This window comes from Chroicocephalus ridibundus, chromosome Z (assembly GCF_963924245.1).
Source record: "Chroicocephalus ridibundus chromosome Z, bChrRid1.1, whole genome shotgun sequence".
Taxonomy (NCBI): domain Eukaryota; kingdom Metazoa; phylum Chordata; class Aves; order Charadriiformes; family Laridae; genus Chroicocephalus; species Chroicocephalus ridibundus.
In genome coordinates, this window is record NC_086316.1 from 72,647,859 (window position 1) to 72,670,688 (window position 22,830).

At 35.4% G+C, this 22,830-nt stretch overlaps 1 protein-coding gene across 5 annotated transcripts in view; it reads left to right on the forward strand.

The window, feature by feature from the left end:
- Positions 1-22,830, forward strand: part of CPLANE1 (ciliogenesis and planar polarity effector complex subunit 1) — a 63,529-nt gene that overhangs the window by 33,424 nt on the left and 7,275 nt on the right. For 2 of the 5 annotated variants that reach the window (XM_063319832.1, XM_063319836.1), the window contains 18 exons: positions 127-209; positions 1,421-1,503; positions 2,829-2,894; positions 5,483-5,675; positions 6,279-6,536; positions 6,715-7,464; positions 8,334-8,500; positions 9,771-9,900; positions 10,904-10,958; positions 11,876-11,980; positions 12,466-12,558; positions 13,634-13,746; positions 14,004-14,202; positions 14,476-14,717; positions 16,426-16,519; positions 17,444-17,593; positions 19,013-19,043; positions 20,502-20,633. In XM_063319832.1, coding sequence (XP_063175902.1) covers positions 127-209; positions 1,421-1,503; positions 2,829-2,894; positions 5,483-5,675; positions 6,279-6,536; positions 6,715-7,464; positions 8,334-8,500; positions 9,771-9,900; positions 10,904-10,958; positions 11,876-11,980; positions 12,466-12,558; positions 13,634-13,746; positions 14,004-14,202; positions 14,476-14,717; positions 16,426-16,519; positions 17,444-17,593; positions 19,013-19,043; positions 20,502-20,633 — 2,944 coding nt within the window. The remainder of the gene's footprint in view (positions 1-126; positions 210-1,420; positions 1,504-2,828; positions 2,895-5,482; positions 5,676-6,278; positions 6,537-6,714; positions 7,465-8,333; positions 8,501-9,770; positions 9,901-10,903; positions 10,959-11,875; positions 11,981-12,465; positions 12,559-13,633; positions 13,747-14,003; positions 14,203-14,475; positions 14,718-16,425; positions 16,520-17,443; positions 17,594-19,012; positions 19,044-20,501; positions 20,634-22,830) is intronic. The other 3 variants (XM_063319834.1, XM_063319833.1, XM_063319835.1) reach the window with 3 other exon arrangements.

Genomic DNA, 22,830 nt, shown 5'->3' on the forward strand with positions numbered 1-22,830 from the left:
TGCTGAGATGTTTCTCAGCTTCTTTGACTTCGCTAGGGAAAAGTGGACTGATGTGACCAGAAATCATATAGCTGTGCTCAATGTCATGTAGGTTTGTGATTTAGAGTAATTGTGTTTATTTTGTAGAGTACTTTGAGGAGCTGTATGAAACTCCAAAGACCTCCAGTACCCCTATCAAGATCAAGCCTGTAGAACGTCAAAGAGGAAAGGCAAGTTGCCATCTTCCGTAGAAGCATCAAACTATTATGAATACTCTTTTCAAAATATCCTGAATTACTCAATATACTTAAGAAATTGAGGGCTTAAAGCATTTAGGATTGTTGATTTTTTTTCCCTGGTTAAATCAGTAATTAGTCACAAGTAATTACACAGTAGTAAAGTGAGATCTGCTGTAAGTGCTTTTGAAAACTGATTCGTTGTTTCTAAAACTAAATGTGTGTATGCCTATATATATAAAATATGTATAATTACATATATAATTTAAATCTATGTAATGTATAACACTACATATAAATATATAAGATTATGTATGCACACATATATACAAAAGCATGTAAATTAAAGAAAATACAGATGATCATCTGGTTAATAAACCAGATTTTTACGTGTATTTTGTTATATTAGAAAGCTGTATGAAGAACTTTTTTTTTCTTTAAAAGTGTGTTCTGTCTCTGAAGTTGTCACAGGGTGATTAAGTAAAGACCCTACCACTTGTTTGTGTACTTGATTGTTTTTAAATTAAATACAGAAAGATGTTTATTTTGTTCCTTTCTGAAAAATGAATCTGGATCGGTAAAAAAGCCTTGTTTAGTCATAAGTCTCCTTTCTTTGAAATTAGCTAAGGGCTGTTAAGCTGAAATGTGATTTGCAATGCTATCAGTTTACTTGCCTGTAGTAGTCTAGATTCCGTGTTGTTAGTGGGATTAGAAACAATAAATGTATTGTGGTCTTCAATTCTGCAATGCATTTCTCTAGTGTTCTGTTCTTTAGTATTGTCTACAATGGAATTCTCTAGTGAATCTGTGGCACATGTAAAATCCTGCATTTGTTTCAATTTCGTAGTTTGTAGGTAGTTTGTGTGTAATAGGATTGTTTCCACATTTTCATCTTTACCAAGGGGATGCAAAATTAACAGAATATATTTCAAGGGTACTATATGGATATGAATTTGAAAATAAAAACTTAGAATAATGACTTTAAAAGAAGGATGGTCAGATAGATCATTAGGATATCTCCTTATTTCTGATCTCTATCAGTCCTCCGATAAGTATGTAATTTTGATTATTTTTCAGACAGATTTTTTTTCAAGTGGCTGATTAATCAAAAGTATATTTCCCTTAGGCTGATAAAATAATACTTTATTGAAGCAGAAGGGGGATATAAAAATTCACAAGTTCAGGTGCATCTTTTTATATTCCAGCAGGTCTCCATTTCAGATGTAGATAGTCCCCAGGAAGATCAAAAGGTGGAAGAAACAAAGGAAGGAAAGGCTGAACAGAATGTGTGAGAGACTTTTTTTTATTGTTTTAATTTCTCTTTTAACTTTCCTTAAAAATCTAATGTAAGGTATCCAGTGAAGTCTCAATGGGTTCTTGCTGTTGCTTGTAGCAACAAACTTATAGTTTGAAACAAACTTTCAGTCATCTTCTATTTCAGTCATCATTCTATTTCACAGATGGAGAACTGTTTTTCTAGGAAATTTTAATGGTTAATTTGTTACACGGTGTACAAGAAAGGAAAGAGAGGTTGGTGTCTAGGAAGCAGAAGGTGAGATGGATATGGGCGATAAGCTTGTTAGCTCCTGAAAGATGGAGGGAGGTATTTTACACAACTTAAAAAATGTACTTTATTATGATCTTTTTAAAATTTTGTGGTTTAAAATATCTCAATATTTATAATACAATGTATATAAAATTATAGAAACAGTCCATAAACCTGATTATCATCTGTTTGAATAGATTACTGCTCAGTTTGATCTCTCTGAAGTTTTTCAAGGAAAGAAACTATATTCTGTAAACACAGGTCTCATTATGTTTACCATAAGGAATCTTGGTCTTTTGTGATTTTTTTAATTTGTTTTAATGACAGAAAAATATCAACTTATTTTTATTATTAAAATTAGTTTTTTCTTTAATCCACCAAATTTGTTGTAATGGGACCTTTTTCTCTGATATACAGTGCCAGAATGTCTTGATATTTAGAAAATCTTATTAATTGTTATGACATATAAATACATATTCCTGTGTACATATAATGTTTGTAAAAAACTTTTAAATGGTTTATATTTAAAAACACTTAGAACCCTCTACTGTTTTAAACTGATATATTTTTGTTTTGCAAGAAACAGAAATAACTGCACAGAAGATGCACCTCAGAGATTTCTTATGATACTAGCTTTTCTTTTTTAGGAATGCAGATTGTAATGATATTAACAGTATTGCTTAAAATGGATTTTCTCTTTTTTTGTCAATTCAAAACAACCTGGGTTTTACCTGCTGTTTATGTTGAATAGCCAGAACCTTTTCAGTGCTTTTGTTTGAGTCAATTTCTGATTGCTGGGGAGACAAAGCATGAATGTCAATATTTGCCAGCTCAAATTGCAGTGTAATGCAGTAATTGAAGCAATGCAGATCAGTGTAGCTCCAATCAGATGGTTTTCAGGTATTTTATCTCATATTAATTAGAATACTTTTTCAAGAGGTTTTTTATATATATATGTGTGTATATATATACGCACGTGTATATATATGTATATAGTGTATCTAAAATGAAAATAGCGTAACAAATTATTGCAGTATTTACAATATTAATTTTTTCTTTCTTTATAGCATGACTGACGTTATTAGCACCACTTCTCACTCATTCTCTTTAGAACAAGATGCAGAAGTTCCCAGGTAAGATAAACCTATAATGTTTCATGTAATAAGAAATTGACTATATCTATTAAATTTTCAGTCTGAAGTGACACGATGTGGGTTTGATTACAAAATATTTGCTGGTATTGTACCTGCAAACTGTAGTACTGTCGCAGACGGAAGCGATGCACTTCACTCTTAGAGAGAAGCAGCTGTACATTTATTGATATAAAACAGAGATTTAACAAAGTTCGATGGTAAATGCAACAGTGTTTTAACAAGATTCGAGACGGCAAGGTACACTTGGTTACTTAGTGCACAGAGGACAGTCAGACAGAGCTGTCAGGGCAATCCTCCTGTTGAGTCACAAGGTTCAGAAAGGCCCCCCTTGCTTTCTAAGCTCCTTTTCAGAGAGGAGTCTAGGTGCAGCTGGATCCAATCCTAGTCCCAGACAGACCTGATCAATGGTTTATGTCTAAAGAGTTATATACACAATCAATCCTTTATATCACTTAGCTAAGATTTCAAAGTTTAGCATTCTATTAGTCACATACCAAGGATCTGTTGTGGCAAGGAATCTCACAATCTTGAGAAATAAACACAACCTTGAGCAGGCATCCCTGCTCAAGGGGAGCTGCTGGTGTACAACGCACTGCTGTGGGTGTACAGCCCAATACTATTCGGGAGAGCTCAAAGGGCTCTTGGGCTGTTCACTATTTATGGAGGTAAGGTGATTGACCACAGTACCAGTATTGCTCAAGTTAGCCCTTGCCTATTGTGTTGTTATCTGTCTCCCCAAAACCACATTGAACCTGGTGCAGCCATCACAACTACATGCACCCAATGTGACCATCACAGGTGGTTATTGCTTGGGCAGAGTTACAGGGTCAGGTTGGTGCTTGGAGAGGGGGAGTACACCATCACAAGTACTATTTAGACTTTCCTGAAACCTTTTTGTACTGTAATCCTTGAGAATCATATACTCCTGTGTTGTGCAGAATATCATGTGAATCTAACATGTTCATTCAGAGGTACTAGATTTCAAGAGAAGTGGTACTTCTGTGTTCTGGTTCCAGACAGAATCATTATAATTACATAATATTACTATAGAAGATATATTATTTCATAAAACACCTAAGCAGTATTATAAATTTATATTCATATTTTTATAAAATTATTAAAATGCATGTGCTCTACAGCAACTGCTAGATACACATAAATATATACATAATGTTTCTATAAACAGTGAGATGTTGAAAATTGGAAAAGGGGTCAGGAGTCAATCTAAGGATTTCACTTCTAGAACAGTCCTCTCTTAAGTTTTTTCAGTTTAGAGGAAGATCCGAACTATGCATTCCTTTGGATTCCATTTTCATGTGTCTCTAATCTCACATCCTTGTTGAGTTTTTCATGTCAGCTTATTAAAGAAAAAACTCTGCTCAAACTTTTAGGGCTTCAGGCCATGCTTACACATTCTAATTGTCTTCCAAAAGATTTCCTGTGCCCCTTCACACCTACGACATATAGAAAACCTTTTCAGTATTACTCACTAGCCACTGCTTTATGCTTGTATTTCTTCACGTGCTTGGAGGCCATCCTGTTCTATTGTGAAAAGTCTTCCAAAGGTTGCCTGTAGCCATAGCAATGTCAGCATTTTTCTTAAATAGAGAAATGTCTTCTGGGTCGATTTCTGTTGATGTAGGTAAAGTCCTTCAGTTTCTTTATAACTTAATGTAAATCCTAACCCTCTCTTCTTCATTTGAGGACTTTATTTACTTAATAGTCTTTACCTACTAAAAGATCTACTTATCTCTGAGAAAATTCAATATATTGTATCATCAGGTCCATATTATTTTAATTTTAATTGTTTTCTGATCTGAAATTTTGTTGTTGATTTTTAATTCCAAATATATGAAGTCACCTTTAATTATTTATTTAGAATCATAGAATCATTTAGGTTGGAAAAGACCCTTGGGATCATCAAGTCCAACCATCAACTCCACTCTACAAAGTTCTCCCTTACACCATCAACTCCACTCTACAAAGTTCTCCCTTACACCATATACCCTAACACCACATCTAAACTAGTCTTAAACACATCCAGGGATGGTGACTCCACCACCTTCCTGGGCAGCCTATTCCAGTGTCTGACCACTCTTTCTGTGAAGAATTTTTTCCTAATGTCCAGCCTAACCCTACCCTGCTGCAGCTTGAGTGTGAAAGTGAAAGTGAATCTCACACCTCTCTTATTTCAACTAATAATGTCCTTCTCCATTTCCCATCAGCTGTTTGGTTTTATGATTAACCTCTTTCTGTCAAATTACTGTTTTCTGCCTATATCTCTAGTGAAGATAACATTTCAGATACCCTTGTGACTAAAAGATCAGGTAGAACTTACATCTTTACTACGGCTTTTCATTCAGTAGAGTAGGAAACATTAGGGAAAAGATGTCATACATACTCTTCGGTGAATATTGTGCAGTCTTAATTATTAAATCTTTCCTACAAATTAATTATGCTTTAGAAAAATGATATCTTTAAAATTTTCCTGGATTGATTTAGGACTACCTCATGTAGGTGTTCTCAACATAAATGTTTTTCATACTTTTATTCTTTTCCTTTTTAAGCAATAAAGAGATTTCTCTAAGTGATGGTCAGCCCTCTCAGACTATTGTGTCAACTATGTCAAGCGTTGCCTCTGATGCTTCCATTTGTGTAAAGAAACAAGAAATCAAGGAAGAAGTCCCTACAGAGGAGAAACTAGACACATCAGAAACTGTTAGGCAGATGCTCCAAGATGAAATGTTTAAGTTAGTTCAGGTGAGAGTGTCTTGTTATTGAAAATAGTATTCACAGTACAAACTATGTTATTTAAAACAATGGAGATAATTACTGTTTTCAAGGCATTCTGTGTGTGGTTGTTTTTGAAAGAGATTTCTGGTTCCTTGTAAACTACGGTGAAAAGTCATTTGAGACTTAAAATCTTGCATTTGACTCAAGAAAATGAGAAATATAATAATAACAGTTTGAGTGTGTTTTAGTTCACATAACTCAGTGTGATCTAATAGTATAAATTAGGAAAAATTCTGAAGCTGTAATAACTTTGAAGCTATATTAGGGTTTAATTGTTTTAGTACCATGAGATGATTTCGTGCAACCTTACGTTTACTCAAACTTCACCAAAGTAGTGAAGGATTTTGTCTTGCTTTAGCATAATCTGTCTGTGGCAGGTATTTAATGTATCTCAAAAGAAAGTCTAGTACAATAAGCAATTGTACAGATGAATCATTATTGAAATTTTGGCATGTTGTTTATTTTGTCACCTAGGATAATGAACAGTTATAACACAGCCTAGACACAGAATTTTTGCTAAAATTCCTGTTAAAGTTGTTTACAGTGTTAACTTTGTATGTGTGTATCCAGCTACAGCAAATCAACTTCATGAGTTTAATGCAAATAGTGCAGTCGTCCTTTGCCAACCTGCCAAATGTGCAACAAATTTTGCCACAGCATTCATCTTTACACATGGAAGGAAGCCAGCCTGCACACACTGACAAAGGCAATGGCTCTCTGAAAACACAGGTGCCCACTCAAGAAGATAAAGGAAAATGTGGTCAAAAGAGCTCTGATATTCAACCAAGGAATACTTTAAGACATGAAAGCGACAATGACCATATAAAAGTAGGTATCAGATATCAAAGTGTCGTTTATGAACTGTTCTGTATATTTGGCATGTTATCTGTCCTGTTAAATTTGGAAAAGTTTTTGTAGTGATTTATACCATTTTTGTGCACATTTAATGCATGTTTGCTATTTCAAGATACTTGTAAATGCTGTTTTGTTTCCTTTTCTTATTTAGAATCATCTGGATGTGAATGTTTCTTTAAGCCTATTAGAAAGCCACAGCAAAGAAACGGGATTTATGCCACCATCTCAAGACTTCTTTTCTTCAGCACCTACTAAACCACTTCATCTCCTAGCTCCTTCCTCAGACATCCGGAAAACACCAAAGCTTATCCCTATTGAGAAAAAACTGAATTACTCAAATGGATTTCCTTTGCTTAAGCTTGAATCAGGTTATCATTTCAAACCGTCATTTTTACATCCAATAGAAATGTCTTCAGCTTTTGCTAGACCACCCCCAATACCACGCGTAGCTTGGAGTTCATCAGATTCCGTATGGAACCGTCAGTCGTCATATGCGCTAAGAAACAGTAAGTCAAAAGAAGATTCGAATATGAGTAGATACGACCCAGAGATCCCAAGACAAATGCACAAGGAAGAGAAAAGATGGGCAGAAACAGTGCATAAGGGGCATTCCAAGGACCTGAATGTAGATCAGTATGAAGGACAGCAAGAAGTTTCACCTCAGCAGCAGTTCTCTGCAAATGAGAATATGGACAAAGCACTGATCACCCAGAACCTGGCTGGTATTCCACTGTTGCACTTGCAACTTGACTCAGTACCTAGACTTCCACCGGTTGTAAGGCAGCCAATCACTGCTACTTTAATACCTGTTAGATCTGCAACAGAGGAGACTGACTCCAGAGAAACACTACAGCATACAGGAATATCACTACTCCATGCTAATTTACCTCAAAAAAAGAAGGTACTAAATTTTAATAATGTATTTTTCTAAGTTGTGGGTTTTTTTCAATTTCATGGTTTCTTATTCATCAAAAATAAGTTAATGTTTCCAGACTATGGAATTTGGAAGTGTTGAGCATAACTACCAGAAGGGGTCTGAACTGAAGTCCCTCTTACTGGCATCTCCATATGAGGCAGGCTGCAAGCTTGGAAAAGTTTTTAACAACATTAGATTGATTCCACATTCCATAGTTCATCAACATTAGTAGCAAACATAAGGAATTCACTATCTAAAATATTGGATAATATTTATATGATAAACAATGGTGGTTTTTTTACAGAAATTTAAATTGAATTATTTGCAGAAATACAAAGAACATATTAAGAAATCCTCTTTTGTAAGGGCAGAAATGGAATGCTAAAGGACTTGCTAGGAAAATACTATCTTCTGGATGTTGAGAACTTGATGTTTTGAAAAATGTTTTTCTGATAGACTCTCATATGCTTGCACATTCCAGTTGAAAAGAATGGAAATGTTTTTCTTTGAAAGGTGCTTCTTCGGTCCTTGTCTACATATCACAGTTCCTACCTTCATCTTCAGCTACATACATTAGCAATGCAAATATTAATGAGATACATTACATGGAGAAAATTCATATCTTTTAGTTTACTTTCAGATAATAGTTTACGCATGTACAAAGTAGATGAGATTCTGGTCCAATGCTGTTAATATTACATTTTCATTTTCTTTATGAATTGCTACAGGAGTTGTGTTCGTGTAGCTGAGGTCCAAACTGGACCTGCTCTTTTCATCCAATCTGACTGGTGTTCCTCTCTGTGTTTGCTGTATCATTGTTTCATTTTTGCTTCTCTCTCTCTGAACACTTTCAGGCACCAAAACTCATTCCACTTCAGGATCTCATTGCATTTGAGCAACGCCACCAGTATCATACTGTGCCCAATACTTCCTTTGGACAAGACCAAACTGAACCTATCCAGTTACTAAAAGCTGATGTTGAACCATTTGAACTAAGAGATGTGCAGAATAATAGAAAAAGGCAAGTCAAACTTTTCAAGTGGGTCTTCATGTTGAAATACTTACTGGTAACCTATACCTTTGAGCTCTGAAATGAGTGGGAGTTTTTACAGCAGTTTCAAATGAAGTGTGATTGGATGTAATTCTTTTGGAGGAGAATAAAATAGCAATTATTAGTAAAGACACAGTGGGAGAAGTATATCATAAGGGCATGAAGGGGTTGTTGCTGTTAGCGGGCTGATAGGAAGAAGACTCAAGGGGAAATGTTTTTCATACAGATGTCTGTGGTTTAAAATCTTGTTGTCACCTAGCTGTTTGCTGTATACTGTTTATGAAATGCTTTGCTGCTTACACAATGAATCTTAATAGGCTACTGTCTGCACTGCATATCATCACTGTTAGTAGTCGTATTCAAGAAGGAAGCTCTTTCAATATAATCTGAGATTCGTGCTCTGTTTCTGAATACATACAATGATTAGCAAAATTCCTGCTGAAAGGATATTTTATTTTGTTTTGCTAGGTATGTTATTCATTACTTTTGAAATTTGATTTATTCTTTGTTAATTGACTGCACAAGCAGTTAAAACAATTTGTTTAAGCTGCATGCTCAGTTGTCATATAATTTTGGTAGATTCCTGATGTTTCACAGATCTGTGTTTTCCATGGAAGAGTTAATGACATCATTGCATCTAGAACAGAACACTTGCTTCTGATTATGATGTTTTTAATGCTGGCAGTTGGAAACACAGACTCTGAGTTTTTCACTTTTAAGGTGAAAAACAATTGATAAATAAGTAACTGCACCTGGAATTTAGAATACCTGTTTTGATATTATCAGCTGAAACACTTGAAGCTACAGTTGTTGTTTTATAATCTACTTATCAGATACTAAAGAAAATAAGCAACTTTTTTAGTACAATAGTTAATTAGAAAGTTTCAGTGATTTCAGAGATTTGTTTCTTGCTGATGTATTTCTTATAGATTCTTTACAGGCATTTTGTCTAGTAGTGATTATTTTATTATACAGAAAATACAGATATGGAATGTTATGCAGTTTGTAATATTTGATATAAATAGCTTATTAGACAATTAACAGATTTTGGTGTGATTGTTAAGTATTTTTATGAGTTCCTACAACAATTTTATGTAGATTTCTGGTATGGAACAGTTGTGTTTGTCTTTTCCACCTTTATTTCAGTGCATATTTCTTAATAGCAATATTTCTTAGAAAACAATGATAGGCATTTTTATTATTTCAGTGCAGTTCTTATTTGTAATTTATATGTTGACAGACAAAAAAGGCGTGATAAGCAACAAATGAAAGAGAAGGAGGAAAAGAAGAAACCAAGCGTGTCCTTCTTCCCAGATCACTCCGTCATCAGTATTGGTGATACAGTCACAGCTGTTGAATCAGGAACTGGGGTATAGAAAATGTTTTTTTCTTTGCCTTTTTCCATTCAAGTATTAGCAGGAAAGAAAGACACTGGTTTTTGATTTACATTTTCCTGCTTAAGTCTCTTCCAGGCTCTAGCTTAGAAACAGTATACATCTTCCATTCATATACTTGGATTTCCTGTAAAGAAGAAATTTATTTTTTTAAAGTATTCCAAAGTTGCTCTTGTTTTTTCCTAGGACATTAACTTGTTTAGTTTGATGGGATATTTATCTGTATGTACATTTAAAGTAAATATATATACAAACACTAATTGCTTGGGAAAAAAAAGATATTTAGCCTGGCAGTAATGCTAGGACAAATGAGCCAAGCATTACTCTTTTCACATGAGGCCAGATGATGACAGTATAAGAGTGAGGATCGGGAGCACGCACAAGGTCTCAGCCAAGAAACTGAGAAAAGTCTTCATCAAGCTGGGTTTTGATTTATGCCCTTCTCTGTTTGTTTCCCTGGGGCTTCTTGATATCTTTTAACATATTTGGGGGTTATCCTTGCAAGTACCAGATTTCAAACTAGAACACTATCAGATTTAAAGCTAGATCACTACCCAGAGCATCAGGCTGTATTTTTGGTCCCTGCCGTACTTTCTTTGAGACTTCCCTGTGTCAGCACAGCAGCTGGACATCCTCACAAGACCTGGGTCATGTTAGTTATGATACAGATGATAATACAAAGATGTTAATTATGATACAGCAGAGACAACATTATTCTTCTTGAAGAAGAATGAGGAATTTGTGTTACTGCAGATCACCCCAAGGTACATGTGGGAAAGAATGTTAGATAGTCGGTAATTCTGCTGAGTTGGAATAGATCAGAAGAATTATAAAAGGGGATAAGAAAAGTATGTTACAATGATTATTTTTTTTTAATGATTATTCAGAGGAGGTATATTGGAAAGTTAACAGCATCAACAAAGCCTTTAATTGGCATTGGAACTATTTTTTAAGATAATTATTTTTCTCCTCATATTAGGATCAACAAGCAAAATCTACACCTTCCCTTCAGGATGGTTGTTTCATTTCAGTGGGCAAGTACAAGTGTCTTTAATTCTTTGAGTGCTTAAATAAAATAAATCAAGGAACAGAGGTATGATAGATTTCAAAGGAAAACTCTATAGTCATCAAGATATTAAAACCCAAATTGTGTAGTCTGTGAGCAGTACAGCGTAATGGCTTATGGGATCTTTCACCAGAAAAATAGGACAACCTTTCAGGTTGTACAACAGATATTCAGTCTTTTTTTGAGATTGTCAGTTCTTAGTTCATCAGAAGAATGCTGTAAACAGTGCTTTCAAATTCTAAATCAGTTTATTTTATTTTAAAAGATATTACAAATTTATTTGCCTGAATATTCTAATTACACAAAATTTAAGAGTCTTTTAAAAGAAAATGAATCTTTACGTTGTTTCTAGCTTGGAAAATGAAGACCATGCCTGTAGAAAGATTTTCTTTCTACAGATCTTTCTACAGATATAGCATCTTTCTAGTATGTTAATTCAGTACAATATTTAGTTCTGTCAGAGGACAAAATGCAGTCCAATCTGAAATTTGGCCTTAGAGAAATACTGTCTTGCAAAACTCTTTAGAAACATCAATAAATACACATGTCATAAGTATTTTCCCCCTTTTAAGATATGATACAAATTATTATTTTACAGCATAGTATAATATTTAATTTAAAAATTATATGTCCAAACTGAGCCTTGATTTTAATTCAGTGTAACATTGTAAGTTTCCATACAGTTGCATACTCACATACAGAAGGTAGTACAAATTTTTCTTGAAGACATTCATGAAGTGTTCTTAGAGAAAGGTTAAAATTATGTGTCAGAAATGCTGAGAAAAATCTGTTGGAGCCCTTAGTTTTAAGTTAACATCATTGCTTTTGGAGATTTCCAATTCTTACATCATTTGTAGACACTTGTTGTGTATTATCACATTTTAGACACAATGGGGGAAACAATTACTACTTCAGCAGACCTACATTACATGGCTTCTACAGGGAAAAAACCAGCAGAAACTCAAGATGCAAGTACCAATACTCAGCCAGGTAAGTGCCACCTGTGTGACCTACAGCAACTATTTCTGGTGTTGCTTCTTGTTAATTGTAATATTTGGTCAGTTTCCAAAACGGAGTAAGTTTTAAAAGGGAAAAACAGTGTTTTATGCTGTAACATTTTTGTTTCAAAAAGTGTTAAACCAGAAGATACTGGAATATAAATTACAAAATATTAGTTAAAATAATTATAAATAAAAATATTACTGGTGCAGTCATGTAAGAGTCTCCACATGCTTTCTGTAAGGCAGTTCTGCTGTAACTTTTCCTGAAAGCTCCTTTTAGCTTAGCTTGACTTTATCTAAATGCATTTTAGACAATATTTCACATGTGACTGAAATTGTTTCCCCTCATCTTCCCCCCTAGCTTTGCTTTGATTATGAGCTGGGAAATCAGGAATGTGCATTCAGATAATGCCATCAGTGTCCTTACTTTCCTTAAATTCATGCGTTTTGGTTTTGTTTTTTTTTCTTATCAAGTGCTCAAATCGTATCAGGATGTTGGAATCAGTGCTGGAAATGAGGTTTCTGAAGTTCGAAAAAATGAGCCACTCATGTCTGTTCCTGTGTCAGGTGTGGCTTCAGTCTTTCTCTACTTCACTTGTTGTTTGGGAAGTCTATAAAAATATTACAATTTTAACATGGTTTTTGTACATGAGGTAGCTTAATGCAGGGCATAGATAAGAAGGTGGTAATTTATTGTAACCAAATAACATTAATGGTAATTATTGAAACCAAATGTGAAATAATTATAATACTGTTTATGAAAGGTTTGGCTGGATTTTTTTTGATGGTGCAGTGTACCTATGTTTTTGTATTCCTGTATGAGGAGGTACAGTTGTGGATTTTGGGGAGTTGGTGTTGTGTAGGCCAAATGGATTGACCAGTGGAATGTTAAGGCACAACATGAAATCGAGCTGTAGTAGCTCAGCTAATTATACAGTTGTTCCATGCATCTGCTAAGTTGTGTAAAAGCTATATGCCAGGTAACAATGTTCCAATCTCAAGCTGGAATTTTATTCCAAATCAGTCATCTTCTGGGTCAGTTTGTAGAACAAGTAATAGAAGGTAACTTTGATTTTGGGCTAAAGAAGATTTATTTTGGTTTGAGGTTTCTCCCCCCATTTTATAAATTCTTGATAAATTCTACTACACAGAATTCAGTACCTAAGTATTTTCCCTATGGTACCAAGTGAGAATATTAGTTTTTCCATTCTTTTAAGATTTGACAGTGTTGTTCCATTTGGAAAATTATTTTAGTACATCACGTGACTTCCTTGCAGATAGTTTATTAGACGTCTTTTTTGCCAAGTGGCAAGTAAAGATACAAATTTTATTTTTTTTTTACCTATTCAGGAAGGAACTGGAAATGAATAGCAATTTAGATTGCAGCATGTTGCTTTGATTTTAATCTTTTTAGTATTTTTCTGCTAATTTATCACCAAAATGAAAAATAATTCAGCAATTTATTGTTAGAAGCAAACATTAAAGAAACCTATTAAGCTACATTGTTTATATTTTTTAAAAGAAGTGCTAATCAAAGCATTTCTTATCATTTAGAGAATGCAGACCTGTTTCCAAATAGTTTGTCTGAAGTTTCTTGGCTTTTACTGTAAATATAATATTGACTATTATTCTTTTCTCATAGAATCATGTAGCACCCATGAGATACTACCCCCAGACATGTATTTAAACCTGAAATTTGCCACTGATGTGAACAAGAAATCTTTACCATCTTTTCTGTCGGATGCACCTGATTTGGTTAGTGGTCCAATGTACATATGGTTGTAAAACATTTTAAATATACCATTTGTCTTACCTCATTAATTTGGGTTCTTTATATCTGGATGAGTCAGTTGTATAATACCATAGGGAAGATCGTAGTTACTTTGTCTCCAAAACAAGAAGCCTTTCAGCTCAATGTGGTAAGAGGTAAACACACAAAATGTTTAACAATGTACTGTAAACAATGTATGCAAAACATGTACTTTATAATTCTTAATCTTGTTCTTGTTTAGAGTGAACGTGAATATATCAGTGTGACTGACATTGAAGACAGTGACATTCTTAACAATTTGCCAATGATACCTGAGTCTGAAGAAGAGACAGCTACTGCACAGCAAAATGAGAAGTCTGAAATTCCATCTACGACAAAACTTCATCACATGGCAGCTTCAGTTACTAATGTAATTCCACCCCAGGCACGTCAGAAGAAAGGTAAAACATTTTGGTTTTAAATCAGGGAAAAAAAGCTGTATGCCTATGCTGTAATATACCTCCTACAAAAAACCTGCAGCCTTTCCCCAACTCACCTCCTGCTTTTTTAGTCTTATACATCAAAACATTTATACATTTGTCTTCTTTTGTGAAGATTTCTGCTTCCTAAGACATGCTACAAGGTGTAGCACAGCTATGCCTAATTACTTGCAATACTTAAATGTTTGCAATTTATTCAATGATGTTAGTGCATTATTTTTTTTCAATTTCAAGATGATCTGAAAACTGTATCAAGCCAAGTGCAAAAGGAAGATAAGAAATCAGATTCTGCTAGAGATAATGCAACTTGGAACATAATACATGAAGATGACAGAACTTTCCCTTCTTCAGAGCTTCCATCCAGAGTAATTGGCAAAGAATACTTTTCCACAAAGCAGCAGGAAATGGATATGCAATTAAAAACACTACAGAACATAACAGAAAATATGGAGGAGGATTTCAGAAATACGAAACTGGTGAGTTCTGACTGCTGACTGTTGTGTCTGAAACATTTTATTTTGTAACTTCTGTCAGCTAAAGACAAAATCTGTATTTTGGAATGATGGATTTTCAGATCTGCTTAGTATATGTTGAGAGAGATCGAGAATAATAGGACACAGTTCTTTCACATTTAGTGCTGCATCTGTTGTCTGACACTGACATGGTTACTTACAATGAACCAAATGCTGGCCAGAATGGTCATGTTCTTAGTGAATGGGCAGAATATATTCGATTTCTCTCTAACTGGGAAAATGGAATAGCACGAAAGTTCAGGCTAAACAGAACTTTTTGGCAAAGATTTCTGCAGTTATGCCTCTGCAGAGTATAAAGGGACTATTTCTGGAACCTGTTCCTATTTATTTTCATAAAATATTTGCATTTTTAATGTCTTTATAAATCTAAATATAGAAGTAAAATAAATGCATTTTGGACATAATGCATTCAGATGATCTTATATGTAATTCAGGAATTACTATTTTATAGGTCATAACAGCAATAATGGTAAAAAGTTAAAAATTTTCAACAGACTGACCTCTTAATACTAAGTCTAGTTTAATTTGCCTACACCTTGAGGTGTTGCTGACTTTAGGTGTACGTGAAATGGGGAATGCTGGCAATTATTTCTTCACATTACTTTGATTTTTTTAGCAGTTTAGAGCAAACATGGTAGTGACTAATCTAAGAATGAGCAAGCAGGTTCTGATTTTACCTAGGTGGTAAAAAAAAAAATTATTTGCATGTCGAGAAAACTAAGTCAGTTTCCAGTTCTGTAGACCTGGCTTAATACAGAATGAATTCAGTGGTACTTTGTAGTTCCACAGCATCTACCTTCTGTATAATCTGTCAAACTAATAGTGTCCATTGCCTGTCCCTCCATGTGTTCGCAGAAATGTAGGGACCTCATTGTGTCACCTGCACAGTTATTACGCTAAGAAGGATGATTAATCACTTATATTCTTCATCAAGGTGACGATCTAGACAGGTTTTTAAAAGCCTGTAGTGAAAAAAAATCTTAATATATCTTCTTTGTTTCAGCTTTCACTGCATTTGAGTTTTCAACCTTCTTCTAGATATCTAGCCAAATCCCAAAGATAAACCAATTTTCTTTTTTGCCCCTATTTCAGTGCACACCAGTTGGTCATTTCTTTTTATAATATCTTATCTATTAAAAATGAGTTTTGAGGCCTGTTCGTTGTAAGAGTAATGTTCAGTAAAATGTCTTGATCTAGGTTAGTCAGTTTTAGTTTTCACTTTCTAATTTTAAACTTCAGGAAACTCCTGATTTATGAAGAATATGGAAATATTTTTATTTCTGATTTTTTTAGATAATGTATGTATATTTCTGTGTTTTTTAGATAATATATATATGTAAAACTAACTTTTTAAAATACAGATAATGTAATCAATAGGAGTAAAACTGTTCACAAGAATAATACAGTTCATATGTATTTTTCTCAGAGTAAGAGTCAAGAAGATTAAACTCTTTAGATTAAATGAATCTACTTGAGCTATTTTTATTCCTGAACTGCTTTCTTTGTTTTGAATCAGGGTAATCCATTAAAATGTTTAAAAGATTCTGAGGAAAAAAAATTGTATTTAAAGCAAACTTTGAATTAATATCTGTGGTGTAAGTCTCAGAAATACCTTGAAGAATATATTGTTACATAGTTTTTTGGTTTGTAGCTAGTGAAAATAATAGAAGATTTTGAAATGGCTGCCAATTCAGACCTTGGTGCTCATCCTTCATTCTCCGAAGATGCTAGGATCATTGATGATGGTATGTGTTCAGTTAACAGAAGGATAGTAAACTTGAAATTGAGTATTAAACCTGACTAACTTTTAATTACCACTGAAGCTTATTGCAGTCCTAAAAGGTGTTATTGAAATATAGACCAAAAATCAAAAATATGAGAGAGAAATAAAATTAAAGGTAGAAAATCTGAATATTATTGGTACTGCTTCAACAAAAATGCATTTGAAAATATCTGTATACTTTGATCTTTTCCAAAACCATAATGCAGGAATTTGATATAAAATTTTAAAGATGATAGTATGTACTTTTGTTGTATCATAAAATGAAAACATGGTGCTTATGAGTGCTTTGCTTGCTGATATAAAAGGATATTAAATTTGTCCTAAACGTTTTTCATGCATCTTTGGTGCCTATTTAATTGCAGTATGTGCTGATATTAATAAAAGCTTACATCAGCTTGACTGTTTGCTAGAGCCGATGCATTGAATAATTTATTCTATAACAATTAATTATATAGTACCTCATTACTTACAGCTATTGTACTGTGCCAAGAAGGAGAATGCTAGGGGTACATACTTCACATCCATTTTACTTTCATACCAAAACATAGTCTAATCTACTTCTGAAGTTAATACAAAACCAAGTTGTAGAACCAAATCATGGATATGTCTGTAGTATAACTAAGTCAATATTTAAGATGTCCATTAACCTCACACACAACAACTAGTAGTTTAGTCTTTTTGTTCACATGTACAGGACTGGTAAGTACATCACAGGTCTGGTAGTGCCCTTTCACAGGGAGGCACAACTGATCTAGGTTCAGGTGGTTCTAGGTTTGGCAGATAAACTAAATATGTCACTAACAGATATGCATGATAGTTTTTGCATTGTGTGGGGGATTTTTTCATTGGTCTAATTACTATGTTTATTATTTTTTCATGGCATCAGAAAACTATTTGAGAGACATGATTTTTGAAGATGTTATAGCTGATGAAAAGGAGCAATATCTTGTACCTAGTTATACTACATTGGGAGTGCACTCTCCTGCCTCTGCAGCCTCTGCTTCTAACTTTCCCAGTGGCACAAAGTCATCTTCTGGTATAATCTTTAGTGTTTATTTTCCCCTTTTTCTCCTTTTAAAATAAGTAAACTTTTTCTTCCTGGTGTGATACTTTCTCATTGCTGTCATACAGAATGTTATGTAATGCCAGTGAGCTTATATAAGTCAATTGTCAGTCTTTCTAGATTTCTGGGATGTATGTTGATAATGAGCTTGTATGTTACATGTCAGAACAGCATCGCTAAGCTTTGAAAACAGTTCAGCAGTGAATTACACTTGCACTCAAATTCACCATTATTGAAAGAAGATGATAACTTTGGGTCCACTTCTGAAACCCGTCACTGCGCTGATATGTAATTATTTAGTTAAGTGTACATGAATATAAATAGTTACAATGCCACAGAACACTCATAGCTTCCTCCCAAAGCTGTCTTTATCATCTCTGTCAACATCCTGTGTTCTAGAGAGGTGAGATCTCAATTAAATCCAGTCCACATCAGCAAAATAAACTGTTTTATATCACTCCACAGTAGCTACTGGCTGTGTCCTAAAACGTTATTTTATGAGGTCTCATTTCATTTTTCAAATTGTCCGTAAATTGATTTTTGCAATTATGAAGACTGCAGTAGCATTAAAAGGAAGAGGAAAAGTCACTATGCAAGCAACTTGTTGTCTGTGTTTAAAAAGGCAGAGTGTCTTATTTTGTCTGCATATTGCCTGCATTGCTTGGATTCAAGCTTCTAAAAATAATACATACTTTGTACAGGTGAACATGCATTTGATAGCCCTATTTGCAGCAGTCTATCTTAAAAGGTGTTAAAACATGGTTCCTGTATCTGCATACAGCAGAATTGAATCTTAAATGGCATGCACATCCACATAGATTTTATAACCAGTAATACACTTACAGATTTCTCTTTAAGTATAAACTTGTTACTTGCAAGCTAAGAAAGCTGTAGGTGATACTAAATTGCAACTATAATTTCTTGAGAGTATGATTGTGCCCTTCCTTCTAAGACATCCCTACTGCTCTTCAGCCACATTTCCTGAATTTCAGGAGTTTGTAGCCTGGCGTCTTCAAGTAAGTGGCAATTGTTCATTGCTGTATAGTTAATTGGAAGAGATAATTTCCAGTTAGTTGGAACTGATAGTCTTAGTTTGATCGTAGCAGAAAACTGACAACAGTGATCTCATCTTCCTAGCAAAACTAGCGATGTCAGTCAAGGCTGTTGTTAATTAATGTTCTCTGAAAACTCTGTATTAACCTGGCAGTTGATGACATGCTCTCTAAGAAGCCAGTGAGCCTATGTACAATATTGATTTCTTTTCAATGTCAACGTATTCAGACTGATATATTTCTGTATTTTATCTCACAGACTGTTTAACCTATGTATTACTAGTTTGCGTACAAGTGCAAGGCTTTTATTAACAATTTATTAACACTGTTTCTATTCCAGGCTTTCATGTATCTGGAGGCCTATGTGATAGGTATGTATTTCAACAGTAGTTTTGTTGAAAATTTGTTTACTTTTAAATTCATACCAAAACGGGGACTGTCAAGGTGGAACTATCACTTACATAAAAATCAAGGCATTCATTTTCAAACTGAATGAAAGCCTTTTTATTAGTTAATTTTTGGCATTATTTCTGACTTTGGTAGTGCCTCTTAGATTTACTTTATGCAAAAGCTGCAGAAGTATTCAAAGTTGCTTTCTAGTTACAAGTAACAGAGCTGTTAATGTAGATGGTGCTGTTGTCTCTGTGCATTTGTTATTTCTCCTATTTGCAAAACAGTGTTTTCGGACAAGTACTTATAACTGCTGCTAGTAGTAACTGCTGGCCTCTACTGAGGCCAGCTATGACCAGGAAGTTTTTGAAATGTTATCATGTGAACAGTGTAAAGCAGCAGACTGAAGATTTAAAAACTGGAATGATCTTATGCATTGAATAAAATGGTCTGACATACATATTTTTTACCGTTAGCTGCTGTTAGTCTTCTGGATCCAGTTGTGCCGTAGAAAAGAGTAGCTGGCTTCCCTTTCGTCCTGGTCATTCTGCTCAGTTATCCACCTGTATTGTTTTGCTTGAAGCATAGCAGTAAACCAAATGGTTTAGTTTATTTTTAAAGTATTTTAAGTGAAACTGGTTGTTGTGACTGAAGTAGATTAGGGAGTGATTACATAACCTTGAGGATGGGTGTGAGGCAATAAACTTTAGCAGATGGTGATTTTTAGCCAAAGGAGGAACTTGAATCAACTGTAGCTTGTAATCATGAACTACATGAGATTTATTGAAAGCAACTGATTAAAAGAGAGGAAAGAAATGGGCAGAATTTAGGTAAACTATTCTCTCACTCACACTGATTATTGCTCAGAAGGTTGTTGAGAGTTGGGGTTCTTGAATCTGGTAGCATCCCACAGCCTTATCTTGGCACGGGCAGCAGTACGACCCCTGTGGATGCTCCTGGCCTTCTGGGCTGCCAGGTGTAACCTCCTCTGGGCCAGCCGCGTTCACGCACCCCAGTGGAGCTCAGGCAGTTTGGCCGTGAATAGGACCATATTTCTGGATAGTTTATTCAAGCCCTCTTTGCTTCAATATCCTCAGTGTTAGTCAGGTCTGTACCCTCAATGTTAGTCAGGTCTCACTAATTCTGTCCCATTCACATTGTGGAGTTACAAAGTTGGCTAAACTGTACGTGGTGACAGCAAAGCTAAGGTGATGGCTAGTAACTGTTTATACACAGTGCATCTACACACATTATCCAGGTATTGCTTGTGTGCCCTAACACAGTGAGATGTAGGGGAAAGAAGATTCAGTCCAAAGGCTTTTGGTAAAGCAACCTGAATATTCTCTTTTTAAGCATAAAAGAAAGATTTTAGCTTGTTGTTCTTACAGGCATGTTCTACTGCAAATCAGTAACATTTTTTTCCCCCGTCTGACTTTAAGCTCTTTAGAAGATCCCCTGCAAATTACTGGTCTGAGTGGTGTTACTGACATCATTAGTGATCTTGTAGCAGAAGGTGATGTCTCTCTGTTGGAGCTGGGCTTTACAGAAATACAAGCTAAGAAAATCTCTAGGTAATACCATGTCTGGTTTTTATTGTGTATTAGTTAAATCATTTTAACCCTGGTTATTCTTCTTATAGCTCACACCCCATAAACAATGGAAGCGAGCATGTGATTTGAGTTGATATGAATGGGACTAGTATTAGAACTGTTTAATAGCCACTGCTTTACTGGCTGTTATCATCAAATGTGCTAATTGTTTTTTATTATTTTGGTTTTAAAATTCTTTCCATCCTCCTACTTGCTATGAGGTATAGGCTGGAACACAACTCTATAATACAGCATATTCAGTTCAACCAAAGGGTCTGGACCCTTCTAAAGTAGTTCTGAAAGACAGAACAGAAATTTCTTGTCAATGGCAAAGCAGCTTCAGAAGCTTCCAGCCCCAGATTCCAGCTTGTCATGCCCTCCTCCCTGCTGGAGATTTCTGCACCTTCCTGACTGTCAGTTATAGAATCAGTTGTGTTCTTTCCTGAGAAAGGTTGAAATTACAGCTGTTTCCTACATCTGTTTGTGTTATGAGTTGATTACAAGGCAAAAATACAGCTGTTCAGGATGCCAGACAATCTGTTTTGTTGGTGCAATGCTTCACACCAGTTTAAGATACCTGTTTCAGGATGTTTACCCCTAAGATGAAACCATGAAGCTGGTAAGGTCATAAAACTACAGACTGAGTCAAGGATTGAAAGAATTCTCCTGGATCTTTGCTTATAAAGATGTCTCAAGACTGCAGCAGCAAAGGCAAAATTCAGTTCCCTGGCCCATGCTTCAGGTAAAAACATTCAGTTTTACACCACGGATAGAGTGGATCCAGGATGGGAAGAGCAGTCATAGAATCATAGGGTTGGAAGGGACCTCTGGAGATCATCTAGTCCAACCCCCTGCCAGAGCAGGGTCACCTAGACCAGGTTACACAGGAACGTGTCCAGGCGGGTTTTGAACGTCTCCAGAGACCGAGACTCCACCACCTCTCTGGGCAGCCTGTCCCAGTGCTCTGCCACCCTCAAAGTAAAGAATTTCCTCCTCATGTTTAGGTGGAACTTCGATGCTCAAGTTTGTGCCCATTACCTCTTGTCCTGTCACTGGGCACCACAGAAAAGAGCCTGGCCCCATCCTCCTGACACCCACCCTTTAAGTATTTATAAGCGTTGATAAGATCCCCCCATCAGTTATCTTTTTTCCAGACTGAAGAGACCCAAATCCCTCAGCCTTTCTTCATAAGAGAGGTGTTCGAGTCCCCTAATCATCATGGTAGCTCTCTGCTGCGCCTTCTCCAGCAGTTCCCTGTCACTCTTTAACCGGGGAGCCCAGAACTGGACACAGTACTCCAGGTGCGGCCTCACCAGGGCAGAGTAGAGGGGGAGGATGACCTGCCTCGACCTGCTGGCCACACTCTTCTTGATGCACCCCAGGATGCCATTGCCTTCTTGGCCACAAGGGCACATTGCTGGCTCATGGCCATCCTGTTGTCCACCAGGACTGCCAGGTCTCTTTCAGCTGAGCTGCTCTCCAGCAGGTCACCCCCAACCTGTACTGGTGCCTGGGGTTATTCCTCCCCAGGTGCAGCACCCTACACTTGCCCTTATTATTATCTTATTTAAGTAGAGTGTCGTGCTCTGGTTTAGTTCTAACATTTATTCAAATTGCAAAAGGAACTCAAGAACTTCAAAGCTAAATTTGTGCACAGATCATAACGTCCTTGTGATCCTTTGAGAATTCCAAACACATCAGTAATCACTACATCAACATATAAATGTTGCTAGCTGTTTTGTGCAATTATGTTAATATTTTCAAAATCACTGAAAATTTCAGAAATGTATTCAAGCAGCACTTAATCAAACCTGACCAAAGACCTCAAGACAACTCAGTTTCACATGTGACTGTGAATACTTCTGATAATAACACTTCCCTTTGCCATAAAGTAAATCAGTCTCAAATGTGTCAGAGTTCTAATCCCTTGAGGGCTTTAATGCTTCCATCCATAAGCTTTCTGTTGAACTGTGGCTACTAGATGTAGTCTTAACTTTGCTACACGTTGTGGATTCTGGAATTATTAGTGCCTGCCAGTCTTGAAAATGAGAGAAATGTCAAAATGGGCTGTGATAAATGAGGCATTTAAAATTGAAACACTTCTGTTGGAATATCTCATATTTAATTTTTAGGTTAGTGCTTTTAGTTTTACAATGAAGAAAATATTTATTAGCCAGGT